Source organism: Fusarium oxysporum, chromosome 5 (assembly GCF_000149955.1).
Source record: "Fusarium oxysporum f. sp. lycopersici 4287 chromosome 5, whole genome shotgun sequence".
Lineage (NCBI taxonomy): Eukaryota > Fungi > Ascomycota > Sordariomycetes > Hypocreales > Nectriaceae > Fusarium > Fusarium oxysporum.
The window spans coordinates 2,973,156-2,998,951 of NC_030990.1; the positions used below are offsets into that span (position 1 = coordinate 2,973,156).

The window sequence follows — 25,796 nt, forward strand, 5'->3', positions numbered from 1 at the left end:
ATTGGTACGGATAATCACTGTCAGTTGTACCCTGCAGCTGCGCCAAGGTACATTTTAGGAGGCTCATTGCTTATGAAATCGCCTAAAATCGTGCCTCGGTTCTTTGGTCATTGTGGCCCCACTTGCCGAGCGCCAGGTAAGAAGTTAAAATGCAAGTCTCAGATGGACGAGACCAACGCTGCACCAGACCTGATCTAAAGTAAAAGTCTTCAACAAAGACCATTCCGTAAGGTCATCTAGAGTAAGGCGGGAATTAGACCGATATTATAACATTTATGGGTGAAATAGTAATTGCACTTGTAGCACGCGAGATTTAGATACTTAAACCCTTAACTGGAATTTTTAGTTAGTAACCTGAAAGATCTCTAAGTTAGATACAAACAAAAGTATAAATGATAGCAGGTACAGATCTATCCATGCCAGCGATGGTTGTTTCGGCCACCGGAACGGGTGTATCCACCGTAAGATCAACTAGAACCAGGCTACCTAGCCAGGGCATGGAAGTCGTTCCGTTTTGTCGTTGGAGGATGGAGGGGCAATTTGCTGGTTGATAAATGCCAAAAATCTATTAATACGTCCCTACCCTCACCCCCTTTCAGCTGTATCCATCTTTGCTTGTGCTCGATTCTTCTCTTCTCTTCACGTGGGTCTGAAAGTGGTTCACATACGTCGGTCACGGCTTGTACGGATCTCATCATGGAGTGGCTTGGACACGCAGAACTCAACTTCACTCATGCGCCTTCACCACGAAAGGTGCAAGAGAAAGATGGCAATGTCACCGATCTCTTATCCATCTGCGAAAAGGCAACACCGCCATGCCGACTGAACCCACTGCTCTTCAATGGCCACCTGCAGACGATGTGGACAGCGACCAAGCCTGCTGGACCCAAGATTTACTATAAGCGCAAGATTTTTGACGCTGACCACAAGATCTACCATGGAACGTTCGCTGTGGACTTTGCTGTTGAGCCTTTTGAGGCCCCTGAGGACCCTTCATTGTCTCGACGAACAGCATACTTCACTCCGGAAGAGTTTGAGCATATCGGGTCAGACGACCACAAGCCCATGCTTGTTGTTCTGCATGGTCTTTCAGGTGGTTCTCACGAGATCTACCTTCGACATACTATTGCGCCATTGATTGGCGAGGGCGGCTGGGAAGTCTGCGTTGTTAACTCGCGAGGTTGTGCGCGCAGCAAGATCACCAGTGGTGTCTTGTACAACGCTCGAGCGACATGGGATATTCGTCAGGTAAAGGATACTCGTGCTTCAAGGAGAACATCCCACTAATATTCATCCAAGACAATAAAATGGTTACAGAAAACTTTCCCTAACCGACCTTTGTTCGGCCTAGGGTTCTCTCTCGGAGCGAACATGCTCACAAACTATATAAGTATTACTTCCCCGAATCTTGGCTCAGTCTAACACAAACTACTGTGGCGAGGAGGGTCCCAACTGTGTCCTCAAAGGAGCAGTTGTATGCAGCAACCCATTCAATCTAGAAGTTTCCAGCAAGATCCTACAGAACAGCTACATGGGCAAAGAAGTTTATCTTCGAGTCATGGGGAGTGAGTCGACATATTCATACGTAGTTTATTAAAACGCTTGCTGATGTTATCAAGGTGCTTTGAAGGAACTCGCTGCCACACATAGAACTGAGTTGGAAAAGTACAGCAAAATCGATGTCGAGGCCGTGATGAACATCACGTATCTCTATGAGTTTGATCGCCTCATCCAGTGAGTCGCTTCCCTCTATTCTGACTAAAAATTGACTTTGCCAGATGTCCTTCTTGGGGGTATCCGACGGAGAGTGCATACTACCGCGATGCTTCATCGGTGGATTCCATTCTTTCCATTGAGATTCCTTTCCTGGCTGTCCACTCAACTGATGATCCGGTAAGGACTCCGGTTTTCTGCTCTATTGTAACTTATCAACCATTCCTAACCGTTCCAAGATTGCTGTTAAGGAAGCTATTCCCTATGAAGAATTCAAACAGAATCCCAACACTGTCCTTCTCACCTCTAGCCTGGGAGGACATCTGTGCTGGTTTGAAACCTCGGGCGATCGTTGGTTTACAAAACCTGTAAGTTCTTATTAGTGATAATCGTAAGACATCAAAACTAATATTTATAGGTTGCCAACTTCTTAAACCATCTTGCTTTCAAGACTGATCTCAATGATCTCAGGCCTCTCGTCAACCCCAACAACAATGATCATTTAGCCGACGGACATGGCTACATCCCCATGCGACGCAAGCTGGTCATTGTGGAAGACTAAGCAACCGACTTGACACAAAGTCAACCCATTCCAAAGAACTCTAAGAAGGGCCCCTCGACGCAGTCGATGACCACAAGTAGATTAGCACAGTATAGACATTTATAGAAGCGCGTTTATAGATCATAGATTTGACACAGAATGCTCAAAGCTCAAAGCTCAAAATGAATCCGATCATTCCATCTAATTGAGTAGATCTGCATCCGAAGGAACAACCGTGGTTCGAATACAGTCTCGTGCTTTTATACCGCTGAATCTCCAGAAACCACCAGAAATCATGGTATGACCTCAGCCTATCTATCAAACTCCATGCGCCAAACAATGCAAAAACTCCGAAAACTTTTGCCATATCATCGGTCGAGGGCTTAGGCGAACGATACTCGCTTCTTGCCCTTTGATTTTGTCCCCTTGCTACCGCTCGTGGTGAACTCCTTGATGTTGTCCTCTGCGTCACCTGTACTCTTGCGCTTTCTCCTCTTTCGGAGAGAGTCTTTGGTATCCTCAAGTTTCGACTGCTTTTCTTGTTCTTTCTTCTCGGCCTCGGCCTTGCGCGCTTCGCGAATTTCTTCCATCTGACGCTGTTTGATCATCTTGGACTCAATCTGGCCGTCCTTCTCCGCCTGGACGAGCGCCATGATAGTACTCATACTTTCCTAGAGGGATAGCAGGTTAGAAATACGCAAGCGCGTTAGGGACCATAGCTTCTTACCTGATCATCAGCAAAAACCTTGCCTTTCTTCTTGCCGCGAGGTTTGATAACACCCACAGGCGTGACTGTGTTGAGCTCAGGAATACCCAGCTGTTGGTCCGTATACTTCTTCTTCTTAGGGTTCTTGAACTTTTGCAGAAGTGCCTCGCGACCCTTGTCTTTGACCTGCTTGCTCAGCGTGGGGCCCTTTGGCTTCTTGGACTTAGCAATGCCATCGGTGGCGGAGCGCTTGGAAGTTTTTGCAGCACCAGGAGCAGCGGCGTGCTTGTTTTTGATGGTCTTTGTTCGTGTGACACCCATTGCGATAGTGGTGGAGGTGTGCGCTTGAGATGTGTCCTCGGTACCGCAAGGTTTGAGTGTTGTCGACCTAAGTCCAGGAATATTTTTTTCCTGGAGCAATGTGATAAGAGGTCACGATAAGAAACTTTTTGGGCTGTGAAGTGGGGCCGAGTGGGTGAGCCTAGAAGGGGCGATTGGTCTCAGCTTTGATGAAACTCGAACTCATACGTACATAGTAGCAAGACCAATGGTAAAGATGCAGCAATTACTAGTATAATAAGCCGAGAGATGAGTTGTAGTCTGCGACCGCTAGTTACCTACTTTACACGCCAATAGGGAGAAGTCAGGTGATAGGAGTTCTGAAAATACCTTACCCACTATGAAATGTCGGATAAGAGCCTCCAGGTAACTGCTAGATGCTTATGTCAGTTTGGCATTACAAGATTTCTATGTTGTTCGACGAATGCAAGTTTAATACCTGTCGCAAAATTGTACTTGAAAGGGTCTTGATGCCTGACCTGCCAGTGTTCTAGTCTCCTATCCAGGATAGGCGAATCAAGACTCATCGGAGATTCATGATGCTACCAACCTACAAGTCATGATCATCCCCTCAGTCGTGGGTAAGGGGTCTTGCATGTATCAAACCCTGGTTTCTTTGGTTTATCTCACATGTTCGGAGTCGAATGTCACTGCCAGCTCCAAGGGAACCATTCACAAGTCAATTTACCAAGATCTTTTGAAAACACTAATCAACCCCATAGTACTATTATGCCGAGAAGGAAACGGCTTTGACCTGGTTCTCAGCAGATCTCATAATTAAGGCACGGGAGTTCGGTTTATCAGTGCTAGTGATGAGGAAACGATTAATGGGGGTTGTCTTGGATGAGACTGAAAGACATATCGCCATTGTGTTACTCACTTGTGCATATTGTTTTCGAAATTCTGAACCGGCTCTTGGGAAAGGTAATTTCACTATTCCACAATTTTTTCTGACTACCTCGACCAGTAGTTATGAGCCTCAACTTCTCAGGCTACCTCAGTTGACATTAACATGGGACTACTCGGTCACTGTCGTCATTTTTTGGGGCGACCTCTAATGTAAGGTACCTAGATCGTCACGGCATGTACTGCTCTGTAGAATCGGTCATGATTTCATATGTGGACGGGGCCTGGGGGCTGGGGATGGGTGTTTAGCATAGTCAGGCAGGTTGGACAGGCTTTTCGCAGCCTGGCTGGAGTATTTCCCAGCGAGATGGGTGCTAGCTTCCAGGGCTTGCGCTCTGACAGGGGCCATCGTGAGTAAACTCTAAGTACATGACCATATGAAGATAGCCGCGAGGCTACATAAAAAGTACACAGGCCTGTCACTCACCTCCCGCTGTGCTGTCGGATTTTTTTAGTACCAAGGTAACGTTAGGTTAGTACCTAGTAGGTGGGCTGTCAGAAATTCTTCCATACCTCTAAGATACTATCTTTCCCACTTGCAACTCTTCCAAATCAAAATTCCCAAACATCCAACAACCTCATCTTTGACGTTCCAATCTCTCCAGCTCTTTTTTGTAATCCGTACTACGACACTGTGAAACACCACAACGTCACGAATTCGTCCATAACCGTATCATACAATATCTTTCGATCTTAAACAAATCTCGCCGTGAACCTACTGATCACCCCCCTCACTCAACCTTGAGACAGTGTAACTCCCAACGGCCAGCATCACGAACATCGACCGCTATTTCTACTAAATCGACACCGACACTACCAGCCGCAGTCTATAAGCGTATCGACGTCGCACACGCTTTCTCCGATTCTCTCCCTGGTCTATTCAAGGCGTCTTTACCAGGTCTTCCCCGCCCTCTATCGATTTGTCGACAGACCTGTCCCATTCGGTCTTGATGGATACTAGCAACCTCTGGTCCCGCCGCACAAAGTAAGTTGCACATTCACCTACAATATGGAGTTCTCACCAACACCTTGTTAGCACCGGCAAGCTTTCCCTCTCAACACCCGGACAAGGGTCCAGTGGTGACTCCTTCAATCGCAATGCCTCATTCCCCAAGCGCCAAGGTGGCGATACTCCTTCGTCGACTAAACCGAACCCTTTCAACACCACACCTGGAGGTCTAGTGTCGCCCACGAGCGGTGCCTCCAGTGCCTTTGGCCTAGGCTCTGGAGCATTTGCTTCGTTTGGGTCGGCTAAAACCCCGAAGAATTCAGCCAACCCTTTCGATACTGCCATGGCATCAGCGGTAGTCAAGTCTGGTACGAAGGACCCATCTAAGAATGCGGGCAAGGGAGCTGGCATGACTGCGATTTCTGAGAACAACCAGTCTGGGGTATCCACGGCAAATCCTTCGCATGCGTTAGTTGATTCATGGACATTTTGGTACCGACCCCCGATCTCGAAGGCACACGGCTTCATCGAATATGAGAAGACGCTACACGAGATCGCAACTGTACGGACTGGGGAAGAATTCTGGGAGATCTATCGTCACCTGAAACGTCCCTCTACACTCCCCGTTGTCTCTGATTTTCACCTTTTCAAGAAAGGCATTCGCCCAATATGGGAGGATGATGTTAACAAGAAGGGCGGAAAGTGGGTGGTTCGGATGAAGAAGGGTGTAGCAGACAGGTACTGGGAAGATCTCATTCTCAGCCTCATTGGTGATCAGTTTGCCGATGCTGGCGATGATGTTTGTGGTGCTGTGTTGAGTGTTCGCAATGGTGAGGACATTCTCAGCATCTGGACTCGCACTGACGGTGGTCGAGTTATTAAGATTCGGTAAGTTTCAATGGCGTGTAATCGACTTACTCTGATTTTAGCTAAATGGTGAACAGCGAGACGATGAAGCATGTCCTTAACTTTCCAGCAAGCACTCGCATCGAATTCAAGAGCCACGATTCCAGCATTCAACAACGAACAGCCATCGAGGAGCAGCGCCGCGAAAAGGCTGGCCAACATCACCACCACGACAAGCGCCACACAGGCGGGCCCTCGAAGCAGGCAGCTGAACAGTCCCACCCTTAGGAGATTAAAGCGCGCTCTTGGAAACCCATCTCGGTGTAGTCTTTGTATTGTATATCATGAGTGCCTTCAAACGCCAGCGTTGAGGGGCATGTTCTTTTTGCTCGTTCTGTTCCTTTGTTTCCACAATCACCTTTGGGCGGAGTTGGAGAATTCTTCTGGATGGGGGCTGTGATACCGTGTTTATGAGGCTTAGGGTAGGTGGACTGGACAACTAGATATGAGACATCGGCTGGGCACGACGGGCGAGGTCACGGTGATGACCTTGTTTATGAACGATGTATTACTAGCTGCGTATGATCGGGTACGGCTCGCCATAGCGTATTTCAGCGAGAGCTACAGTTCAAAGAGCGAGCTTATGGAGCTGAGATTTCTCTTCCAGGAACGAGAAGATTGGATCGTGAAATTGTGATATTAAAATCTATTGTGTATGCACGGATAGAGGCTCACTATTGGTGGTGTTTACCGTCATGAGGCCTTGCCTTTGCCCCTGGGATCTCTCCTCCGTTCCCAGATCTGGAGATATGCCTCACCAAGATATAACAGCTCGCTCTGTACTTTATCAACATATAAATCTTGACAAACCACCCATTCACCCGTTGCCTTATTTTTCAGCTGAACCTTCCACGTCTTACGTTCCTCGCCGCTGTCAACAACGTCCTCTCGTACTCGAACAGCTTCGTGAATGACATTGGCTACCAGATCATACCAGATGGGCTCGCCTGGGGGCCACTCCTTGGGGTTTGGCTCCACGTATGGCGACATATCGAGATTACGCGCGTCAAAAGTGACGATTGTTGGGTTGCGCTCAGAAACAAACTTGTTCTGGGAGAAGCGCTTGACGTGAAAGGCAAGAAAGGGGGGAAGAGGGTGCATGAGTCGGTAACGCTTGCGTTGAGCGTGGTGTTCTTGAGCCCTCTGACCGTCATATTTTGTGAGAATGGTTGTCAGGGGAACTTGAGGGATGATGTTCTTTTCGAGCTCATCCTGAAAGAGTGGCGCTGACGGGAGGTCCAGCGTCAGAAGGAGGAAGCGCACAATGTCCACCTTGACATCCGCATCCTCGAAACGCAGTCGATCAGTAGCGTCGGCACGAGCTGTGATGGCCTGAGACTCAACCTTCATCTTACCCTGAAACGTACGCTGGATCATGGAGCTGCCAGGTTTGGTCTTGCTGCCACCGAGCCCGAGGTGGAGGTTGTTCAAGAACCAGGACAGAAAATCGACAGGATCCGACTGAGTTGTGAGGGTAAAGCGCTTGTTTGAGCGCAGTGATATCTCCTGGAGAAGTTCATGAGGAGAGACGTGAGCCTTGAACGCCCTCGGATTCCAGATCTTGCGGACTAGAATGCTGCATCGCTTGACAAGCTCCGTCTTGTTCGAAAAGTCCTCGAGAAGTAGGTAGTTGCGTAATGGCGCGACATGCGCAAGAGCCTGTACTATGACGTTGAGATAATCGTTGTCCTTGATGTTGTTCATTCCCACAAATCCAGGGATGTACTCTTTTCTATCAAGGGTGTAGCTGGTACGTGGTGTACGGTCCATCTCGATAACCTCCTTCTTACTATATCGCGGATCCGAAACGTACTTGATGTCGTCGAGCGCGCGACTCTTGACCTCGTAGCCTTCAGGAAGGACATAGACGCGCTGAGTCTCGAGGTTTATATAGACGTGGTGATCCTCGTCAAGCGAGTGAAAGTAAGCGTGGGACTTCGGACCACGACCTTGGAAATACTTTCCGCAAACAAGACATGCGTAAACGTTGATGTTCGAAAGGGAAACGGAGCACAGCTTCTCGAAGTCGAAGTCGAGCACGTTGCGATCGATAGTATCGAGGTAAAGGTCATCATACCCGTCAGTAGGTGCTGATTGTCTTATAGGTGCTGTGGCAGTGGGGTCTTGGCCGTCTTCTTCGTCTGCGTCGTCTTCTTGCGCGTTTCCATGGGTATTAGACTCATCGATGAGTTCGTTCGAAGCACCGTTCGGTTCGGGTGAATCAATGTCGTCCAATCGAGATCTCTTCGAAGCTGGCGACGCAACACCAACAAGATCGTCGAGGGCCTCGGAGGCCTGGCGCTTGGCCATTATTAATCCCAGAGAGTCTTATGAATGTAGCTCGCTTCTGTATGGGTCTACAATATAATGATTCTTTGCGACCGTGGTCGTGGTCGCGTTCGCGTGATCGTAGTTGAGGCTTGATGCCAGGGAAGAAAGATTCAAGATCCAAGTACGATTGTGGTTATTGGGTGGAGCCTTGAAGCTCAGGTCCAGGCCCACTCCGGCAGTGGAGGCCACCTGAATATCCCTGTCACCACAGACGACATTTATAAGTAGGTCTTAGACTATATTGTTTTATTACCGATGACAGCCACAAGATAGGTAGAAAAACAACATTTTGTCTATAACCTTTGTACTCCGGAGAATATGCCAGAATGACCATACCTAATTACCTAGCCAAATGAACAAATATGAAGGAAAGAAAGCAGATATTGGTTTTGATCTATCCTGCCATGACAACATCGTTACCCGCATCCTTAATTAGGCCATCCCCATCTTCTAACAATGGCGCAAGGTCATCCATCTCCTGCAGGGTATATTCCACCAGATAACTCTCATCAACCAACTCTTCGGTACGCCTGTAGTGCCTCTCAGTGTACACGCGAATGGCGTGCAACACGTCCTTCAGACTCTTCTGTCCCTTAGCCCCCTTGACAGATAAATTCGAGAACTTGGAGGCAGGATAACTGCGAATCAGAGTCCACAAGATTCTCTGCGCTACAGGAGCTGTGCGTGCGTTTGTATTCCAGTCTCGCAGCCTCAGAAGCAGCATGAAGATCTGTTCATCGGATAGGCTACCCAGTACCTCATCCACAGCACTTAAGCCACTCAAGCTGCCCTTATCGGGGTTGTTCGTTGTGATAACTGATGTGAACAAGTTGAGAAGCCTTCCAGGGTGATTGAGTTGCAATGCAAGAATGATGGCCTCGCGGAATGAGCCAGCGTGTATGTGGTTCTCGAGCTCCTGTTCCTGCTCGATCAGTTTGAGAGCAGCCTGGGACGCAGCAGCTTGAGTCTCTGACGATGTGTCCTTCCAGAAAGTGACAGTTGAGTCACCACTTCCGGACACAATAGTGTTATCCTCGGGGTGAACAGCCACAGCCCAAACACGATCCTCATGATTATCAAGTGTGCAGTCAGCTTCGCCTGAGTTGGCATCCCAAACCTTGACAAGGCCATCACCACCGGCGCTAGTGAACTGGACTCGCTTCTTGGACTGTTCTTGACTAGCGGGCATGTTCAACCATGCAACTTTCAAGACACTGTTAGAATGGCCCTCGAAAGTCCTTACACAAGTATAGCTGGCAAGATTCCATAGCTTGATGGTCTTGTCACCACTGCCAGTGAGGACAGCGCCCTTTCCAGTAATAGGTCCATCTTCGCCTTGAATCGCCGGCATATTGACAGGAGAGAACTGAACTGTCCAGACACCACGCCTGTGACCACGCAAGATGCCCTGAACTTCACCCTCCTCCACCGACCAAATTTTGACAGTTTTGTCTTGAGATGCGGAGGCGAAAAGTTGGCCCGAGTGGTGAACATTAATGGCGTTGATGTCTTTTTCGTGAGCCTTGCGAGTGAAGATGGCCCGAGAACCACCCTTTTGACCCTTCTGCTGAGCCGTGCGGGGGATATCCCATTTCTTGACGGTCTGATCTTGAGACCCTGTGATGAGGAATGCAGGAGGATGGTTAAGGGGGTCTGATCGAGCTGGCGAGGACTCTGGAGGTACTCCTTTGGGCAACGCAACAGCACCCAATGATTCAGCATGACCGGAGAAAACAGCCCAGCAGATATAGGAGTTGTTTGTAGGATCGATACGCCAAAGACGGGCGGTGTTGTCTTTCGCTCCGGTAGCAATCCAGTGACCTGACCAGTCGATATCCAATGAGATGACAATTTCATTGTGACCTTTTAGCAGAGCAACATCTTGACCAAAGTAAGGATTTGAATTCGAATCCCAGTCGGCTTCCCCATGCTGAGCCTCGGTGACTGAGACAATCCTGATATCCTCCGAGTTTGTGGCCAAAGCAACCATCGAGCGGTCTGGAAGCAAATATCCGAGATCGATGATGTCGTCGTGTGTGCCTGATATCCTTCGGAAGGGTTCTGGAGTAGGGAGGGAAGCGGTGTCTGCCTTTCGAGGAGGTCTATATAGTGCAAGAGTATGATCAACCTGGACAAGAAGAATAAAAGGGAGACCAGGGCGGTAAACGCCAGACACAATACCTTCCTCTTCACTTTTCGCAGGTTGTTGGGGAGTAATTTCCTTGCCCATATCCGTATCCCAGATGCGAAGAGAACCATTGGCACCAGCGGAATAAGTCAAGCTTCCATCGTCGATAAAGCCAGCCGCTTCAACCAGCTCGAGGCAAGGAACAACTTTGCGAATCTTCCAGGATCTGGCGTCCCACCAGGTTATGGTCTTGTCTCTGCCTGCGGTAACAAGAGCGTTTTGTTCTGGGGAGTAATCAAGACCTTGGACATCCGAGACGTGCGAGTCCAAATTGGCTACGCAACTACGCTTGTGCAGGTCCCATACACGGACCTTTCCATCTTGTTGGCCGCATGACAGCCTGAAATTGACAGTGCTTGAGTCCTCCTCTTCTTCATCGGGCTCTTCTTGGCGCTTGGTTTTCTTGCCCTTTCCTGACTGACTGTCGCTCGGCCGAGCGGCAGCTTCGAAGAACAAGAGCGCTGATACCAAAACAGAAGAACCACGGAAAGTGTGTGTAACAAAGCCACCGATGATATCCCAAACTTTGACAGCTCCATCGGTTCCTCCAGTGGCCAACAGTGTGCTGGTCCGATCAACTGCCAGAACGACGACTGGGGTAGTGTGCGCCTTCACTGTCCTTGTGAGTGTAGCATCAATAGTTCCACCTTCTTGCGACACTCTCAAGGTGTATATTCTCATAGACAAAGAGCGGGAACATATGATAAGGTGAGACCCAGAGGGCGTTACTATAATCAGTATTAGTTGCTTGCATGTTTGTGCGATCTTTGGAGACTGACAAGTTAATGTGGAAATGAGCTCTCCATCCTGAAAAAGTCAGTCATGGTCTAATGTGATTTGCACGTGGTCCTTACACCCTCAATTTGAGCCAAATGCTTCCCGTTTGTAGGATCAGTGAGAATTGCATCCTCGCCGAGAACTGTGGCTAGAATACGTGCGCTATTGTCAATAGCTACTGATCCCCCTGTGAATATGGGGCGTATGACATGGTTTACGTCAAACGTAGTCTTCAACGGCTGCTTATTTGCCATTGTGTTGTTGTGATTGTGAGTTAACAAATATTCGATGTAAAGAATATCATGGGTCCGCGCATGAGGTTTCCTAGTATTTTTTTTTTTTGGCGCCTTATCGGAGACATACTTCTGATTGGCTATGTGGTGCATCAGCTCACCTGCACCAGCCACATCACGCGCCACATTTTCGCTCATCGGGTTAGCCGTCATGACTTCCTTCCTTTGAACGACCTTTATTTATTGCCGCCAAGGTGAATTCATTCAGCAGATACTTGACACGCAGGGAGAGTCCACGCGCAGAGCTTATAGGAAGAGGGCGACTTAAGCCATATCATCAACTGCACATGAAGCGACACATGTCCGCCTTGTGTTGATGAGTGCTTACCTACCTTCATCATGGGAATGCAGGGCCCCTTAACTGCCCAAGCGCTTGTAAGACATCATTTAGCTCGAGCCGTCGATTGTTGCTCTCGAATTACTGACACTGTCAGGGGCGGTCTCCTTATGACGATGTTGTTGAATGGGACGATGATCATGACGAGCCACCAAATACCAATGACTCTGGCCAACAATATGACCACCGAGGCCGTCCTATCAACCCTGAAACGAAAAGGATCAACAGAGACATCATTCGTTCCCATAATGAAGTTATGCTAGTTATTGGGGTTGCTGAGCAGGAGAATCCAACTACAAATCCAGAGGCCGAGTCTGATAAACGTCATGCCATGTATGAGGATGACGTGGGCATAAACCTTGCCTTCTCAGCTCTTCGTTGCGTGGATGCTGCCGGTGCCTTTGGGCTAGATGGCTTCCGTCAGCGAGTTTTGGTATGTTGTTGATAATCCTTTCTGTTCTATATGCTAACTAGGTACCTTACCATGACAGATTTACAAACGTTATTCTCACATCCCGTTCTGGGATTTGTATGCACAGTCCCGAAATACCTTTTCTATCTCCCAAGATCTTCTGCCTGGTGCGTCTGTCAATCTTTTCAGTAATTACATCGACCGACAAATTGCTCTATTGTGGCGCGACAGGCCCGACAGGGTGTTTGCTCGTCGACTGTAAGCCTTTCCCCCAAGCCAGTTATTAAACTTCACCAGCTTACAAGCAACAGCGCCCACGAAGTCTGGTCTTACGTTCGGGTTCATTTAGAGCTATATATTGCTTTGCAACGGCTTGGCTTAGCCTCAAGCACTAACTGGCTCCCAAGTCTATCCTTCTTCGTCCCATTTACTCAAGATTCACCAATTCCGGCCCCCCCACCAGTGAAGGATCTTTCTTTCCAGTCTCTCCTACAATGGGTTGGAGGCCTGTGCATATGTTCGACGCCGTTCCTCGTCTGGGTAATGTCCCAGAGATTAATCCGTGACTGGAGACCCCAGATTTGGGCGAGAATATTTCGGTGGTTACCGAACACTGGTTCTCTCCCTAGCGTGACTAACAGCTGGCTGCCAGCCGACAGGCCCCGTGACAGATCAGAGCACCAGCGTGCTCGGAGCACAGTCGATGATGTGTCGCCTATACGGCCGATCGACGGACACATGCCCAACGATACAGGTCCAGTAGAAGCTGTTCGGCGGCCAAGTACTTTCTCAGCACGGGGGGATGACTATGCAACCGACGAAGAAGATAATGAAGGGCTTAGTGCCACCTTGATCAGCTTTGACGTCGAAGCCACAGCTGAAACCAGCGAAGCACCTCCTGGGCTCTGGAGCGCTGAACTAAGACCAAGCGTTGAAGCAAGGGGAGCACTTATGCCTACAACCACCTACTGCGATACTATGCTGACGCAGCTGCCCCCTTTGATTGCCTCACATATCTTTGCTGATGCCGTTTTGAGATTGGTGACTGCACCGTGGGAAGCAACCGCTCTGCGGTTGATGGCACACAGTTTCCGTCAACGGCTTAACCTCCCGACTCATGACGTTTGCGAAATTAATATTTTCAGTCATCTCAATTTGACATTCGCAATCAATTTTCTCGGTACTCAAGTGCTGCATTTAGCTTTATGCGGAGAGATTTGGGCAGCCTTCACGACAGTGGCCACAGTTTTACACACAACCCCTGACGAGTGGCGGGAGGCCGAAGCCGAGGAGCAGGAGAAAAGACAAGATTGGACAGATGAGAGTACTTAACCAAGGCCCGATAACTCCAGGTCTTTATACCACACAGCATATATCAGAACGCGCCTGTCCAATACGAACGACTTGATCATGAACCCCACATGTTTAGTCAACGCTACGTGGTTTCCATTTCGCCTTGCTTGTGTTCTCTGATGCTCTCAACCGGGGTCTTCCTGACCTATCTGGGGAATAGGCCTGGCGTTGGGCGAACTGCTTTGTCCCATTCGTTACCGTCAAGCCGTGCAAAAGCGTATCATGAAAGAAAAGTTAAATGTTTGCATGATACCTTGCGTTGCAGCCTCGGACCACGCCTGTCGTTCAATAGTGATATCGCATCTTAGCTGTATATCCAAAATCACGGCATTGTTCCTGGAAATCTTGACTGTAGTCGGAACGTGCCGCAACCAATATTGGGTTCGGTCATAGTTGGGCTAATATTTAAGGTCATCTGGAATAATTCTGGGTCTCTTCTTCGTCTGCACGTCAACCCTGTCAGGTAGGTGTACGTCACTACAATACATACCTAGTCATGTCGACGTTGCACCTTCAGTTGTCATCAACCTGACGTTGACCTGGAGGTCAGGCAATAAATTGCGAGCTGGTTTCGTTAGCTGGCTCTGAATGGCTCAGGAACCATGATGCATGGATGCTTCAGAACAGCTTCCATGTCTGACTGAAGGCCTATGTGACTGTGGCTGAACAACCCGTTTTGATGAGCACTGCATAGTAGAGATGCACGCAGAGGCTAAGATACCCGGAGAAGGGGTTTCGACATGGATGCATTGTCAAAGGAACGTTACGATCTGATGCGTTGCATGAAGTCACATACTATCGCCCAAGATGTATGCGGTTATAGCTAGAAACATACACAGTGATATAGTTTGAAATTCATCATACCTTTCTTGGATTAGTATCACGCCCAGTTCTTTCAATCTGCTCATGTCATGGGGTCACCGTTATGAATATTAATTGCAAAATTATTCAATAAGAAACAACAAAATTAAAAATTCAAGACTGGCGCAACGAAAAGTTTATGCCTAGGCGGTTATTGTGAGCGTTGACTTATCCTGCGGATAGACTGGGAGGAATAAAGTGTAGGCAAGTTCTAGATCAGGCCCAGTGGTCTTAGAAGAGCTGTATACATGACAAGAATATCCGATTATGATTCAAGGACATAGAGTCAAAGGAAAGTGATACAATTCGTATCACTCATGAATTGGGGTGCTTCTAAACCGGCATAGCACCGAGCCTCAATCGTACTCAATAGCAGACGAGCACCAAACCGAGCACAATAATGTGATGCAGATGCGGTACAAGTTATCCATACAATGTTCACTAATTCCCTTGTCGTATATAGTGGTTAAAAATCCATGTCTATAGCCGTGTAGCTTCAGCGTCATTTCTTGCCCCTCATGATCATCTAATGTTAACCCCCACCTTGACCCTACTTGATGATGACGTTTCAACTGCTACTTCAATTTCTAAACCAACCTTATTAGCAACCGCCCGAACCCCATAACTGAAAATTTACTTCAAGGATATCACTTGTCCTGCAAATTATTGAGTAATGTCTGAGCGTACTGTCCTTGTCACCGGCGCTACCGGCCTCCTCGGTCGTGAGGTCGCTACAGCGTTCGGCCTCAAGAACTGGAATGTCAAAGGAACGGGCTATTCTCGCGCAGATGGAATCAATACTTTCAAGGTCAATTTAAGCAATGAGACGGAAGTGGGAGAGTTTCTGGATGAGACCAAGTTTGCAGTCCCTTCCCTCTATGGATGCTGTGCCAGTAGACTGACGTTACTACCTACCTTCAGACCACAGGTTATTGTTCACTGTAAGCTACCTGGTATGTTTCATTCGTACAGAGACTAACCAATTACACGCGAAAGGCGCTGCTCAACGGTTTCCAGACAAGGTCGATAAAGACCCTGAAGGCGCCCGTGAACTCAACGTCGCTGCGAGCAAGGCACTCGCTAAGCTGGCCGCGGATAGAGACATCTTTGTCATATATATATCAACCGACTACGTGTTCCCCGGCACGCCCGGGGATGCTCCATATGAAGCCGATGCCAAGCCTCAACCTACCAATCTTTATGGCCAAACGAAGCTGGATGGTGAGCGTGCCGTCTTAGACACGCTGAAGCAGGCCGGAAAGGAGGGCCTAGGTGTCGTCCTTCGAGTTCCTGTCCTCTATGGGAACGCTGAGACGCCAGCCGAGAGTGCGGTCAATGTTCTTATGGATGCACTATGGAAGGCACAGACACAGGGAGCTGAAATTAGCATGGACCACTGGGCAATTCGCTATCCTACGAACACAGAAGACATCGGTAGGGTCTGCCACGGTATGTCTCACTCTGCTTTTAGCCACCAGGTTTCAAACCACGGTGTCATTTGAACAAGTCTTGCCAAAACCCTTTGAAGATAAACAAGTGCGCGAGAAGATTCCGCTGACATTACGCACAGATATTTCCGTCAAGTACCTCGATACTCCAAGTAAGGAACGATCTTGTCTTCCTCAAGTTCTCCAGTTTTCCTCCGAGGATCGAATGACGAAGTATGAGATAGTGACACTATTTGGTGAGATAATGGGCCTGTCAACGGAAGGGATTAAGCCCAACACGGAAGGGAATGACCCAAATGCCAGTGTACAGCGACCTTACGACTGCCACCTGAGCACAAAGGGGTTGAAAGATCTGGGAATTGATGTTTCAACCTGCGACTTCAAAGGCTGGTGGAGACGTGAGGTTCGCGCATTTCGCAAGTAATAGAGAGCAGGCCTTTCCGTCTGCCAGCAAGGATCGCTGCATTCCGGTGTGGGATATGTGTTCTTTAGAGGAAAAGTTTCAGATGAGACGAAGGGTTCCCTTGAGTCGTGCTTGGTGGAAAAAGGGAGGATGTCTTGGACGCAGAACATGACTGAAGGCCCGACGTATGAAGAAACCAGACCACGAAACTCTCACTTCTTTATTTCATTCGCTGAACTGAAGGATGATTAAAGACAACTACAGAAAAGTCACGGCTTGGTCATGACTTTGTCAGATCATAGCAGAATATCAACTCGGCACGTTTCTATTCGTTGGGAACTCTTTCGTGGAACACCATAACTAGTGTTTAAAACATGTTTTATCCGCTGCAGAAGGTATTTTCGAATCCTGCTACATAGTGCGAGGGGAGTTGCATGTCTCAATTAATTAGCCAAATAGGTAGCTAAGGTAGAGAGCTGGCGTTCACTCGGTCGCGAGCCGCGGCGTCTAAAAGTGCTATCTTCATTAGAATCGGCATTTTTTGTAAATCCTTCCCCATCCTAGGAAGTATTTTTGCGTCGTTAAACACTGGAATGGATGTCTAAAGGGAGCAAGTTGGACCTCGGCCCTTAAAAGCCTGGCCTCATACCAGAGGCTCACCTCTTGCAGCTGGCCACATACCATTGCTGCAATTGAGCGGGCTTTTATTACATTATCGAAAATTGAGCTTTGTCTAGGGATGAGTCTAGAAATCTGGTCTGCTCTTTCTCGTAAAGTCATGCATGTGGTGCTTGCTTCTGTTATTATGGATGCTAACTCCCGCCCCTTTCCGCGCCCTTGCCTTGAATTCTCGTCAACTGCTTGTTGAAACTGCAAAAATTGTGGCCGCTGGTTGCTCTCCTTACAGCATCTCCTTTGAAAAAGCTTTCACGATCAGCTTAACTCAAGCTCCTATTCCAATATCAGCAATCGGCATTGTTCACCCGGTGTGAACGCTGTTTGAGGTTCGGTCTCGTATTGTCTGGATACGAAAGCAATCGTTTTCTGAACATCGAATTGAAAATTCACGTTCTCATGGATGTTGTTAAAAGCCATCGGCTTTTCTTGTCGGCCTTTCTCTGTCATTTATCAACTTCCGTGGAGTAGACGTACCAGATACGAAAACACCTGCCTAAGATCAACCCTGTCCTGTCGGCGATCTTAAGCGACGACCTGCCCAATCTTCTTGCAACAACGGATCGATCCGAAAACCTTGTTGGACGCTTCAGGTCCTCGAAGGGTCCGATAGGGCTGCATCAGTGCTATTCAAGGGTCCATTCACCACTGCAGGAACAAATTCGTTAGCGGCAGCACCATTAGTATGTCGTCGTCAGTGGCGGTCGCGGCTGCCCCATTGCAATTTCATGACTACTTGCAGTTCCCAATCAATGATACAAAACCGCCAATACCGGACTTTTCGAAATATAGAAATTTACGCGGGAAAAGTGTGTGTGCTGAATCTCGAAAAACATTTGAGGTTTATGCCGACCCGCCATCAGAAGGAGCCCATCTTGCCGAGGGGGATTGTTACCCACGACTTGACTCACCAACATTAGTCCCGCGAACTGTTCGACGCCGGTCCAGGAGTGTGACTTCATTATTAACATTATCGCGCGAACGAAAACTTATTGCGCCGGTGGTCCCAGCGCTGCCGTCCCCTTCAGTCTCGGTTTCAGTTGGCAATCGCGGAGTCGAATTCCTGAAAGGTCTCGCGGAGAGCGTTACAGGGGTCATTGGCAGCCTCTCTCCACGAATTGCGGCCAGCGCTGACAATGACAATGGGCCCAATAGGCACCGTCAGGATTCGCTGTGTTCTGTGCCTTCGATCATTCGCTCCCCGGTTCCGTCAGTATTGGTGTCGCCGTGTGCACAAAGCTTCGCTGGCGTATCAGGCAATTTAAATTTAGCTTCAGCAGAGTCTCAAACCGCGCCGTCGCCCGCTGTCCCGCCCGGCCCCAGCAGCCCCCTGGCAAGCCCGTTATATGTTCCAACGCCTAAAACTACAAACATCCCGCCATTCCTTTCGAACTTAGCTTCGAAACCTCTACCTCTACGATCGCCAAATTTGAACCAAGAATTCTCCCGCAGCACTGCGCATCTTACTGGCCGTGACCACAGCCGTAGTCGAAGTCGAAGTCGAAGTCGCAGCCGCAGCCGCAGTCGTCCCCGGGGCCCAGACTTATTCAAACCACTTCCACCGACATATGCGTTTGATCTGCCAGCTCCAGAATCACCTATACTTCGTACCGTGCCATCTGCGAGTGATATCGCCAGATTTAAACGTCGCAATCTACACGCTCTGCGTATCAATACTGAAACTGCTGAGCGCGCTGCAAAGATCGAACGAGAGGACCTTGAGCGCGAGGAAGACGAGGCCGAACGCCTAGCCGACGAAGTTGCCCGTCTTGAAGCTGAGACTGATCGTATCCTTGCCGAGCAGAAGAAACGCGACCTCGCCCGCCGCCGAGCGCAACTCCCGACTCCGTCCCCTAAATTTCCACGATTTCTTGTTCTTGACAAGTTTTCATTTCTCTATCGTAGTCGGCGATCGAATGCTTTGACAAGCCAAGCCGGCACGCCAAGCCCAGGGGCACCAACAATCTTTTCTCTTGATCTCAGTCGGCCTAGCAGTCCTGAGGAATCTTCATCACCAGGAAAAATGAGTTTCATAGAACAGGGTGGTAAAGGTATCGTGCCAGGCACTGATGCCCCAACTTCGGCCAGTAATGGAGGTGAGAGAGTAAGTTTTATACCTAATCCTCAGGTGTGCTCATTCAGGTTCTCACATGATTTTTTTCTCTGTAGCGCGTGTGCGTACGATGCCTATCATCAGTCATCAATCTTCCTGTCAACACTGATACTTCTCCTGTTGATATCCTCTACTCGACCGCCAACCTGACCAGCCATGATATCGATCCCAAGGCCAGCGTATTGATCGAATGTTACGTTGAGCTTGGTCTCGAACGGCGTCTTCGCCGTTACGAACGAATTCGTGACGTTATGAATTCTTGGGATCGTGACCAGCAGAACTCTCTTCTTGTTGTCACCAATGATATCTCACAAAGCGATGACCCTGATCTCGATATGAAGTCTGTGCCACGAACTCCAACCCCTCCCCCAGGCTTCACGCTGCAAATGTACCACTCTTCCAGGCCAGGAAAATGGAACAAGCGATGGATCACCTTGCTGGAATCTGGTCAGATGTTTGCTTCCAAGAAGCCTGATTCAAAGGCTTCGGACAAGGATAGTACTGTTCTGTGTCATTTATCAGATTTTGACATCTATACACCAAGAGAGAGTGAGGCCAGGCGTCATCTAAAAGCCCCCCGACGCTTTTGCTATGCTGTTAAGAGTCAGCAAAAGACCTTCGTTTTCCCAAACGGCGAGAATTTTGTTCATTTCTTCTGCGCTGAAGACAGAAAAACTTGCCACGCGTTTTCTTGAACTTGTGCAACGTTGGCGGAGTTGGTATCTGGTCAATAAGCAGGTTGACTTCGAGAAAAAGGACAAGCCCCCGCAACTTACCATGCACCTAGAAAACGACACGGCTCCCAAAGCCATTTCCAGATCGAAGAGTTCTGTCGCTTATAAAGGTCATAGTACCCAGGTTTCTGTCGACGAGACGCCATACACTATCGGCGCTTTCCAGCCTCTTCTTGATATGGACCGCTTTGATAAGCCCCTGGAGGAGTTCGGCAAAGATCTGGAACAGGACAAAACCAAATATGGGGATCCTGATACTGAGTTTAAAAGTGGACTCGTCCGAAAGGCGACCTGCAAACAGCCAAACGTATTAACAAAGTCCAAATCAATACATCACAAGCATCGGTCACCGCCAACGCCTCGGGACGAGGCGCAATTCTCTTCCACGGGGCTTCTGGGTCAAGGATATGAAGAGAAACGCAAAATAGCTGAACGGGCACCTATCATTAGCCCCCCTCCCACCAACGCAGCTTTCACAAAAGGAGCCTCACTCCTGGGTCAAGGCTATGAGCAAAAGCGCAAGATCTCTGAGCGAGCGCCAGTCAACAACAGCGTTCCTTCAACGAACGCAGGTTTCACAGAGGGTCCTTCACTGCTCAACGGTGGTGTTGTCTCGCCTACGTCTCCTAATGAGAATATGGCAGATTCGAAATCATGGTTTCCTTTGGGAGCAGATCAGTCTTCTCAGCCACGCTACCGTAGTCGATCTGTCCGAGATCCCAATAGGCGGCCTACCACGTCTGAGAAGGTCCCAGATATACCCCAGCCGTTAGTCAATCTTACCAACAGCTTCCCTGAGCCGCCTCGCTGGCGCGAGAATAAGGGCCATGGTGTAAAAGCCCCAGCCGGTGGTCCCTTAATCAGCCTCGCTACCGGGGGATCGACGAACAATTCATTCAACACTCGGAGTGCCTCTGGTCTTATTGGGCAGTCTCGACCTCTGCCCTCTTCTTCGTCCATGACGGTTGGTAGCCGTCCTCGGAGCCGGTCTATCGCAGGAACTCAACAATCGCCGAGCCATGCTCCTCCAGTTCCTCCTTTGCCAATCCGTTCCTTGCGTCGAGAAAACACTGCGCCGCTCGAACAGTCTCGTGGCCGTGATCCTCGTCCGCGAGAGCCGTTGATCAATCGAGCCGGGACGATGGGCTTCTCGTCAAGGAATTAAACAGAGGCCAGAACCTCCCTTCCTTTCACAAACGATGGGTTGTTGAAAATGATGTTAAAAGCTTATGCAGTTATGTCCATCATGTCCAAAGAATAAACGTCCCTCAGTCATGACTTTGTGGCCTTCTTTACGAATCAGAGTGTTACCTGCGGCAGTGGTACATAGTACTGGTTTGGGTGAATAGGAGTGGAAGCGCCAAAGAGAAAGTAGTGCCAGGTGCTCTCGGGCAGGGACTTGCGAGTTATGTCTGGTTTTGCCGTTATGGGTTCTTTTTGGCGTTTTCCCGGAGTTTTTGCTTTGCATAACTTCTTTCTTGATCTTCTATATATCCTTGAGCAAGAGCGGAAGCTCGTATTGATACAAGATGGCGGGTTCCATCTATTCCTTGAAGGGTGGGTTTACCATACGTTTTATGATATCAGCTATTTTCTTCCATATCTTCTCAACTTGATTACTTGGTTCATCGTACGTGCCGCTGGTCTATCTATACTGTGGTGACACATCTGCCACTTTCGCTTTGAAAGCAACCTTTACAATTTGGCCGTCCATCGTACCCTTTCTTTTGCACTCATGTATGGATATGATTCAATTCAGAGCTTTTAGTTTACTTGCTGCGCTTGTAGATCTTGGCAAGGAAGGCCTCGAAAACAGTCTTCTTGAGGCCCTCGTTCTCATCGATGTTGGCAATGCGCTCACGAATCTGGCCGACAACTTTCTCCTCGTAGTCGAGATAACGCTGCTCAAGATTGAGGTCATCGTAAAGCTTCTTGACGACCTTCTCCTTCTCGTCGTCCTTGCGGCCATAGTTTTCCTCAAGAATCTTTCGCTGCTCAGGGGTTGCCACGGCCAGGGCCTGGTTGACGAGCCAAGAGCACTTGTTATCCTTAATATCGGTGCCGATCTTGCCTATGTGCTCAGGCTTGCCGAAGTTGTCAAGGTAGTCATCTTGAATTTGGAAGTACTCCCCGAGAGGAATGAGGATGTCCTCAGCTTGCTTGAGGTTGCTGGGAGTGGCGAGGTTGAGCTGGTGAAGGGCGAGGGCGACGGGGAGGTAGAATGAGTAATATGCGGTCTTGTAAATGACAATGAAACTATACTTCTCAAGGGAGAAGTTGTCGAGGTTGACGTTGTCTTCAGGGGCGGTGAGTAGGTCGCACAGCTGGCCGAGCTCGGTCTGGAAGGTGGTCTCGTGGAAAAGCTCGATAAGATCGACGTAGGCGGGGTGAGAGCGGAAGTACTTCTTGAGAAGTGTGTAAATGGCGGATTCAAGCATGAAGGCGTCGTTGATAGCTATCATGCCAACACCCTCCTGGCGGTACCAACAGGGCTGGCCACGGCGGGTAATGCTCGAGTCCATGATGTCGTCGGAAACGAGAAAGAAGGCCTGGAGAAGCTCTGTCATCCAGCCAAGAGTAGCAGCCTGGAAGTACTGCTCCTCGGTAAGAGGCTTCTCGAGGAGGAGGGAGACCGAGTCGGGGACGGACATGCCGCGGTTGCATTTTCCGCCGAGAGGGTTGACCTCGAGAGACTATGAAGCAGTGTGTCAGTTTATATTGGAACTCGATCTATACTGATGAACAGCTTTCATTTTATACTTACTCTTTTGTACCAGTCGAGCTGCTCCTGAGGGAGCTTGTAGGAGCGGGCATGGTCGAGAAGAGCCTCCTCAAGCTTGGGGTAAACGGAGTTGAACTCCTGAAGAGTGGTTTGTTGAGCCATCTTTGCTGAATTGTGTAAAGTGAGTTACGTGTGCGCGCTGGAAAGGAAAAGAACCTGGAGAGTCCGTCTTTGGGAAGAAGACGAAGAAGGAAAATGAGACTCAGAAGTGAGAATGACAGACTGATCTTCGGAACATGTACGATAATTACCGGACAATTATCAACTAATCTCAATAGACTGGGATGTCTTTTCTAAGAGGGGCTTTGCTCAGTGCCCCTCTTCCCTTATTCGCGAATTGGAGCAGGAGGGGCTGTGGACGCTTTGATTTGCTCGGTGAGGCCAAACAAAGGAGGTCCCCGGTTCAAGGGACCAGTGAAGTGGAGGGGCACTAGAGCAGTATCTACTAAGGTAGGTAGGTGGGGGTGCTGGGCGGTGAGAGCAGCCTGATTAGGTACTGTTACCTTACCGGGCGACTACCAATCTTAGGTAGTGCCTAGCTTTCATAGATAGGTAGGTGGTTGACGAAGGAAGCAAACACCGAACTCAAGATTTATGATCTGGCGTGCAACTAGCGAGCCCGATGTATTTAGTCTTAAAGGATACACATTTATTAAAGTCGTCAGTGTCACCTGAAAGGCTCAATCGTGAGAACCTGAACCAAACCTCAATGGCAAAGGATCCGTTGAAGTTATTGATAGTACCCTATCTGGCAGAAATCCAATAGCTGCGCAAGAGACGACAGACTAGTACTAAGTTATTGGTTGTCTGAAGTTGGAAGTTGTTATTATTGGAGGGTCAGAGTTTTGACTAGAGGTATCTGCTTCTGGCACTATCCTTCCTACAAACAAAGCCCATTGTTCCTACATTCGAAGCGTTATCTAAATCCTTAAACTCCTAACGCCATGTCCTTCCATGGATGCCTATATCAAGCCCAGCCGTTGGCTTCTTCCTTATATTGACTGATCCCTTGTGGCACAACATACTTGATCCGATCATACCACTCCGTATCATTCTCTTGAATCACGGCTAATGCGTCCAGCAGCGCTCTCTCTAATGCACCGTCCCTCATCATCACCACGATGCACGCAGCGTTGAGCTCTGCATTGCGAAACCCTCGGACAAAGGTTTCCACATCGTACATATGCGCGAGTCGAGTATGCGTCGGCGTACTGTCCAGTTCTCTACACTTCTGGATTGGCGGGTAGATTATCAATAACGTCTCATCGATGACGGCTGCTGACATGCATTGGATAGAGGAATCTGCACATGTACATACCTGGCAGTCCTGGCACCTCGCTCCCACGGACTTGACATAGTTGTTACACTTCCTACTACCCCAACGATGGCTGCAAGGCCAATGCATGTTGCTTTGTGAAGTCTCTTTCTTTCGTATCTCAGCCGGAATATTTGATATGGAGGTGTTGTTAACGAGTTCACTGTTCTCTTGATGTATGCTCAGCCAGAAATTCGGTTCACTTCTCGAATACATGCCGTGCGCACTCGCTCTTATACTATGTTTCGCTCGGTGACGAAGCTTGACACGGTAATGATTCGGTTCGCACGTGCTGCAGAGGATTGTGCGAGGTTGTATCGGACACTCATTTTGTGAGACGTCGCTGATATTCACAGCCGTTCGAATGCTGTGATACATGTCCGTTGACTGAGAAAGCAAGCTAATGCACCTGCGCAAGAGAGTCAAGTGCTGGATCTGTGGCTCTTGACGAAGGCAAAGATGTACAGAAACACCGCAAGGCCCTGCGCTCTCTTTAAAGGGCAAAGTGTGAGCAATAGTGAGCTGTGAACTGTTCAACGCTCACTCGATTATCAAGGCACTACCGTTTCTGGCTGCCGAAGTCTACCCAGAGGAGATGGGTGGCAGAGGTCGGCCATCATGACTTGATGAGGCCCGGAATAGAGTTGACAGTTCAAACGTTACTCACTGGAGCCCATGTTTGAAGTCTACCGGTGCCGGAGCCATCTTATAGACTGTTTTAGAGCATTTAATACAAACTTAGCGCTCCCATAAGCTCGAACCGGCCTCCTTAGCAATATATACAGTGTTCAACTCTGAAGTTTTGGATGCCCCTTCAACTTAGCATGCCACACTAAGCTCAGTACAACAGTCTACATGGTTATTTCATCCTTGGCTCCCAGTTTTTGTCCAACTTTTCTTCTCTCAGTCTCTCAAGTCGTTCCGTCAAATTATTGTGCGTCCAATGCATAGGTCCCCTATCCCGCGCCGCCTCAAGTGCGTCGCAAACCGCGTGGTAGACTTCGCTGAAATTACGAAAAATGTAGTCAAGTACGGCAGTAAGAAGATTATCCACGTTGTACCTTTTCTTTGCCTTCTCGATGTACTTGTTGACCCGTTCGTACGTGATGCCATCCACATCATGGTATTTGTCAAGCAGGTATTGCGCGAAGTCGATATGGAGATCTGATGCCTTCACCTCATTGTCTCCAAATTGTCTACCCATTCTCTTGAGAGTCAGTTAGAGGGTGGAACTCTGGTAGTGGCACCGTGGGGTGAGTGCCCATGGATGGATTGTCCTTACCTCGCAGTCAAAGCATATGCTTTTCTTGAGGAACACATAGTTGGGGCACTTGACTTCCGGTGTCCAACACAAGATGCACGGAAATATCCGAACAGCTCTGTTGATATTCATTGTACTCCTCCGAGTGACCCTAGAAGATTGATCTCAAGTTTGGTTAATTCTCAGGAAATCGTTGCCAAAGGTACAAAAGATGCGAAGCAAGATGCTCATGTGAATAAATATTGAACAATTCTCATGGAAGCTAAAGTATGCCTTGGTTTGAGGGATTCGATTGGTTTAAGTAACGAAAATCTGATAATATAAACGGCGATAAAGCCTGGTTTTATTCTTCAACTTCACCCATGTCTTCTAGTATCTCTCCATCGGTTAAGCTAACAAACAATTTCGCACTGATATGAATAAAACTCTGTATCCATAAAGGTCTTGATGAAA

The 25,796-nt window shown here is 48.6% G+C and overlaps 11 protein-coding genes across 14 annotated transcripts; 5 read left to right on the forward strand and 6 right to left on the reverse strand.

The window, feature by feature from the left end:
* Positions 1 to 632: 632 nt before the first annotated feature.
* FOXG_02031 (uncharacterized protein) lies at positions 633 to 2,399 on the forward strand. The gene is made up of 7 exons (XM_018379253.1): positions 633 to 1,248; positions 1,300 to 1,386; positions 1,433 to 1,565; positions 1,620 to 1,734; positions 1,779 to 1,893; positions 1,953 to 2,081; positions 2,132 to 2,399. The coding sequence occupies exons 1-7, from the start codon at positions 697 to 699 to the stop codon at positions 2,273 to 2,275; spliced, it is 1,275 nt and encodes a 424-aa protein (XP_018235284.1). The 5' UTR covers positions 633 to 696; the 3' UTR covers positions 2,276 to 2,399.
* FOXG_02032 (uncharacterized protein) lies at positions 2,316 to 3,608 on the reverse strand. 2 transcript variants are annotated; one of them, XM_018379255.1, is made up of 3 exons: positions 3,493 to 3,608; positions 2,982 to 3,441; positions 2,316 to 2,925 (listed from the first exon to the last, which is right to left on the reverse strand). In XM_018379255.1, the coding sequence occupies exons 2-3, from the start codon at positions 3,279 to 3,281 to the stop codon at positions 2,638 to 2,640; spliced, it is 588 nt and encodes a 195-aa protein (XP_018235286.1). In that variant the 5' UTR covers positions 3,282 to 3,441; positions 3,493 to 3,608; the 3' UTR covers positions 2,316 to 2,637. The 2 variants fall into 2 exon arrangements, with proteins under 2 accessions (XP_018235286.1, XP_018235285.1); XM_018379254.1 differs by having other exon boundaries at positions 2,982 to 3,608.
* A 1,101-nt stretch (positions 3,609 to 4,709) lies between these two features.
* FOXG_02033 (translation initiation factor 4E) lies at positions 4,710 to 8,503 on the forward strand. The gene is made up of 3 exons (XM_018379256.1): positions 4,710 to 5,190; positions 5,242 to 6,042; positions 6,099 to 8,503. The coding sequence occupies exons 1-3, from the start codon at positions 5,156 to 5,158 to the stop codon at positions 6,286 to 6,288; spliced, it is 1,026 nt and encodes a 341-aa protein (XP_018235287.1). The 5' UTR covers positions 4,710 to 5,155; the 3' UTR covers positions 6,289 to 8,503.
* Positions 6,561 to 8,550, reverse strand: FOXG_02034 (ubiquitin thiolesterase). The gene has a single exon (XM_018379257.1). It carries the CDS (start codon positions 8,368 to 8,370, stop codon positions 6,754 to 6,756), a length of 1,617 nt encoding a protein of 538 aa, XP_018235288.1. The 5' UTR covers positions 8,371 to 8,550; the 3' UTR covers positions 6,561 to 6,753.
* Positions 8,551 to 8,614: 64 nt separating this feature from the next.
* FOXG_02035 (uncharacterized protein) lies at positions 8,615 to 11,661 on the reverse strand. The gene is made up of 3 exons (XM_018379258.1): positions 11,434 to 11,661; positions 11,359 to 11,386; positions 8,615 to 11,307 (listed from the first exon to the last, which is right to left on the reverse strand). The coding sequence occupies exons 1-3, from the start codon at positions 11,608 to 11,610 to the stop codon at positions 8,786 to 8,788; spliced, it is 2,727 nt and encodes a 908-aa protein (XP_018235289.1). The 5' UTR covers positions 11,611 to 11,661; the 3' UTR covers positions 8,615 to 8,785.
* Positions 11,662 to 11,819: 158 nt separating this feature from the next.
* FOXG_02036 (uncharacterized protein) lies at positions 11,820 to 14,655 on the forward strand. The gene is made up of 4 exons (XM_018379259.1): positions 11,820 to 12,024; positions 12,084 to 12,419; positions 12,478 to 12,656; positions 12,710 to 14,655. The coding sequence occupies exons 1-4, from the start codon at positions 11,989 to 11,991 to the stop codon at positions 13,728 to 13,730; spliced, it is 1,572 nt and encodes a 523-aa protein (XP_018235290.1). The 5' UTR covers positions 11,820 to 11,988; the 3' UTR covers positions 13,731 to 14,655.
* A 495-nt stretch (positions 14,656 to 15,150) lies between these two features.
* On the forward strand, positions 15,151 to 17,056 carry FOXG_02037 (dTDP-4-dehydrorhamnose reductase; the record flags this gene model as incomplete). 2 transcript variants are annotated; one of them, XM_018379261.1, is made up of 4 exons in its annotated part: positions 15,151 to 15,470; positions 15,534 to 15,553; positions 15,609 to 16,061; positions 16,183 to 17,056. In XM_018379261.1, 4 exons carry the CDS (start codon positions 15,286 to 15,288, stop codon positions 16,482 to 16,484), a joined length of 960 nt encoding a protein of 319 aa, XP_018235292.1. In that variant the 3' UTR covers positions 16,485 to 17,056. The 2 variants fall into 2 exon arrangements, with proteins under 2 accessions (XP_018235292.1, XP_018235291.1); XM_018379260.1 differs by having other exon boundaries at positions 15,286 to 15,553; positions 16,183 to 16,969.
* A 767-nt stretch (positions 17,057 to 17,823) lies between these two features.
* On the forward strand, positions 17,824 to 22,510 carry FOXG_02038 (uncharacterized protein; the record flags this gene model as incomplete). The annotated part of the gene is made up of 2 exons (XM_018379262.1): positions 17,824 to 19,242; positions 19,308 to 22,510. The coding sequence occupies 2 exons, from the start codon at positions 17,824 to 17,826 to the stop codon at positions 19,944 to 19,946; spliced, it is 2,058 nt and encodes a 685-aa protein (XP_018235293.1). The 3' UTR covers positions 19,947 to 22,510.
* FOXG_02039 (farnesyl pyrophosphate synthase) lies at positions 19,308 to 23,132 on the reverse strand. 2 transcript variants are annotated; one of them, XM_018379264.1, is made up of 3 exons: positions 22,750 to 23,132; positions 19,754 to 22,678; positions 19,465 to 19,684 (listed from the first exon to the last, which is right to left on the reverse strand). In XM_018379264.1, the coding sequence occupies exons 1-2, from the start codon at positions 22,867 to 22,869 to the stop codon at positions 21,755 to 21,757; spliced, it is 1,044 nt and encodes a 347-aa protein (XP_018235295.1). In that variant the 5' UTR covers positions 22,870 to 23,132; the 3' UTR covers positions 19,465 to 19,684; positions 19,754 to 21,754. The 2 variants fall into 2 exon arrangements, with proteins under 2 accessions (XP_018235294.1, XP_018235295.1); XM_018379263.1 differs by having other exon boundaries at positions 19,308 to 22,678.
* A 486-nt stretch (positions 23,133 to 23,618) lies between these two features.
* Positions 23,619 to 24,657, reverse strand: FOXG_02040 (uncharacterized protein). The gene has a single exon (XM_018379265.1). The coding sequence runs from the start codon at positions 24,458 to 24,460 to the stop codon at positions 23,735 to 23,737; it is 726 nt and encodes a 241-aa protein (XP_018235296.1). The 5' UTR covers positions 24,461 to 24,657; the 3' UTR covers positions 23,619 to 23,734.
* A 284-nt stretch (positions 24,658 to 24,941) lies between these two features.
* FOXG_02041 (uncharacterized protein) lies at positions 24,942 to 25,402 on the reverse strand (the record flags this gene model as incomplete). Its single annotated transcript, XM_018379266.1, has 2 exons — positions 24,942 to 25,278; positions 25,365 to 25,402. The coding sequence occupies 2 exons, from the start codon at positions 25,400 to 25,402 to the stop codon at positions 24,942 to 24,944; spliced, it is 375 nt and encodes a 124-aa protein (XP_018235297.1).
* Positions 25,403 to 25,796: the final 394 nt, after the last annotated feature.

Bases quoted from the DNA above. Each gene is read 5' to 3' on its own strand.
- FOXG_02031 (XM_018379253.1), top strand. From the start codon at position 697: ATGGAGTGGCTTGGACACGCAGAACTCAACTTCACTCATGCGCCTTCA. The intron at 1,387-1,432 runs ATAAGTATTACT...AACACAAACTAC, and splicing joins CGAACATGCTCACAAACTAT to TGTGGCGAGGAGGGTCCCAA. The intron at 1,894-1,952 runs GTAAGGACTCCG...AACCGTTCCAAG, and splicing joins TCCACTCAACTGATGATCCG to ATTGCTGTTAAGGAAGCTAT.
- FOXG_02032 (XM_018379255.1), bottom strand. From the start codon at position 3,281: ATGGGTGTCACACGAACAAAGACCATCAAAAACAAGCACGCCGCTGCT. The intron at 2,926-2,981 runs GTAAGAAGCTAT...CTATCCCTCTAG, and splicing joins AGGTTTTTGCTGATGATCAG to GAAAGTATGAGTACTATCAT.
- FOXG_02033 (XM_018379256.1), top strand. From the start codon at position 5,156: ATGGATACTAGCAACCTCTGGTCCCGCCGCACAAA. The intron at 5,191-5,241 runs GTAAGTTGCACA...ACACCTTGTTAG, and splicing joins CTCTGGTCCCGCCGCACAAA to CACCGGCAAGCTTTCCCTCT. The intron at 6,043-6,098 runs GTAAGTTTCAAT...AATGGTGAACAG, and splicing joins GGTCGAGTTATTAAGATTCG to CGAGACGATGAAGCATGTCC.
- FOXG_02034 (XM_018379257.1), bottom strand. From the start codon at position 8,370: ATGGCCAAGCGCCAGGCCTCCGAGGCCCTCGACGATCTTGTTGGTGTT.
- FOXG_02035 (XM_018379258.1), bottom strand. From the start codon at position 11,610: ATGGCAAATAAGCAGCCGTTGAAGACTACGTTTGACGTAAACCATGTC. The intron at 11,387-11,433 runs GTAAGGACCACG...TGACTTTTTCAG, and splicing joins ATTTGGCTCAAATTGAGGGT to GATGGAGAGCTCATTTCCAC. The intron at 11,308-11,358 runs GTCAGTCTCCAA...TACTGATTATAG, and splicing joins GCTCATTTCCACATTAACTT to TAACGCCCTCTGGGTCTCAC.
- FOXG_02036 (XM_018379259.1), top strand. From the start codon at position 11,989: ATGGGAATGCAGGGCCCCTTAACTGCCCAAGCGCTT. The intron at 12,420-12,477 runs GTATGTTGTTGA...TTACCATGACAG, and splicing joins GCTTCCGTCAGCGAGTTTTG to ATTTACAAACGTTATTCTCA. The intron at 12,657-12,709 runs GTAAGCCTTTCC...TACAAGCAACAG, and splicing joins AGGGTGTTTGCTCGTCGACT to CGCCCACGAAGTCTGGTCTT.
- FOXG_02039 (XM_018379263.1), bottom strand. From the start codon at position 22,869: ATGGCTCAACAAACCACTCTTCAGGAGTTCAACTCCGTTTACCCCAAG. The intron at 22,679-22,749 runs GTAAGTATAAAA...ACTGCTTCATAG, and splicing joins AGCTCGACTGGTACAAAAGA to TCTCTCGAGGTCAACCCTCT.
- FOXG_02040 (XM_018379265.1), bottom strand. From the start codon at position 24,460: ATGTATCACAGCATTCGAACGGCTGTGAATATCAGCGACGTCTCACAA.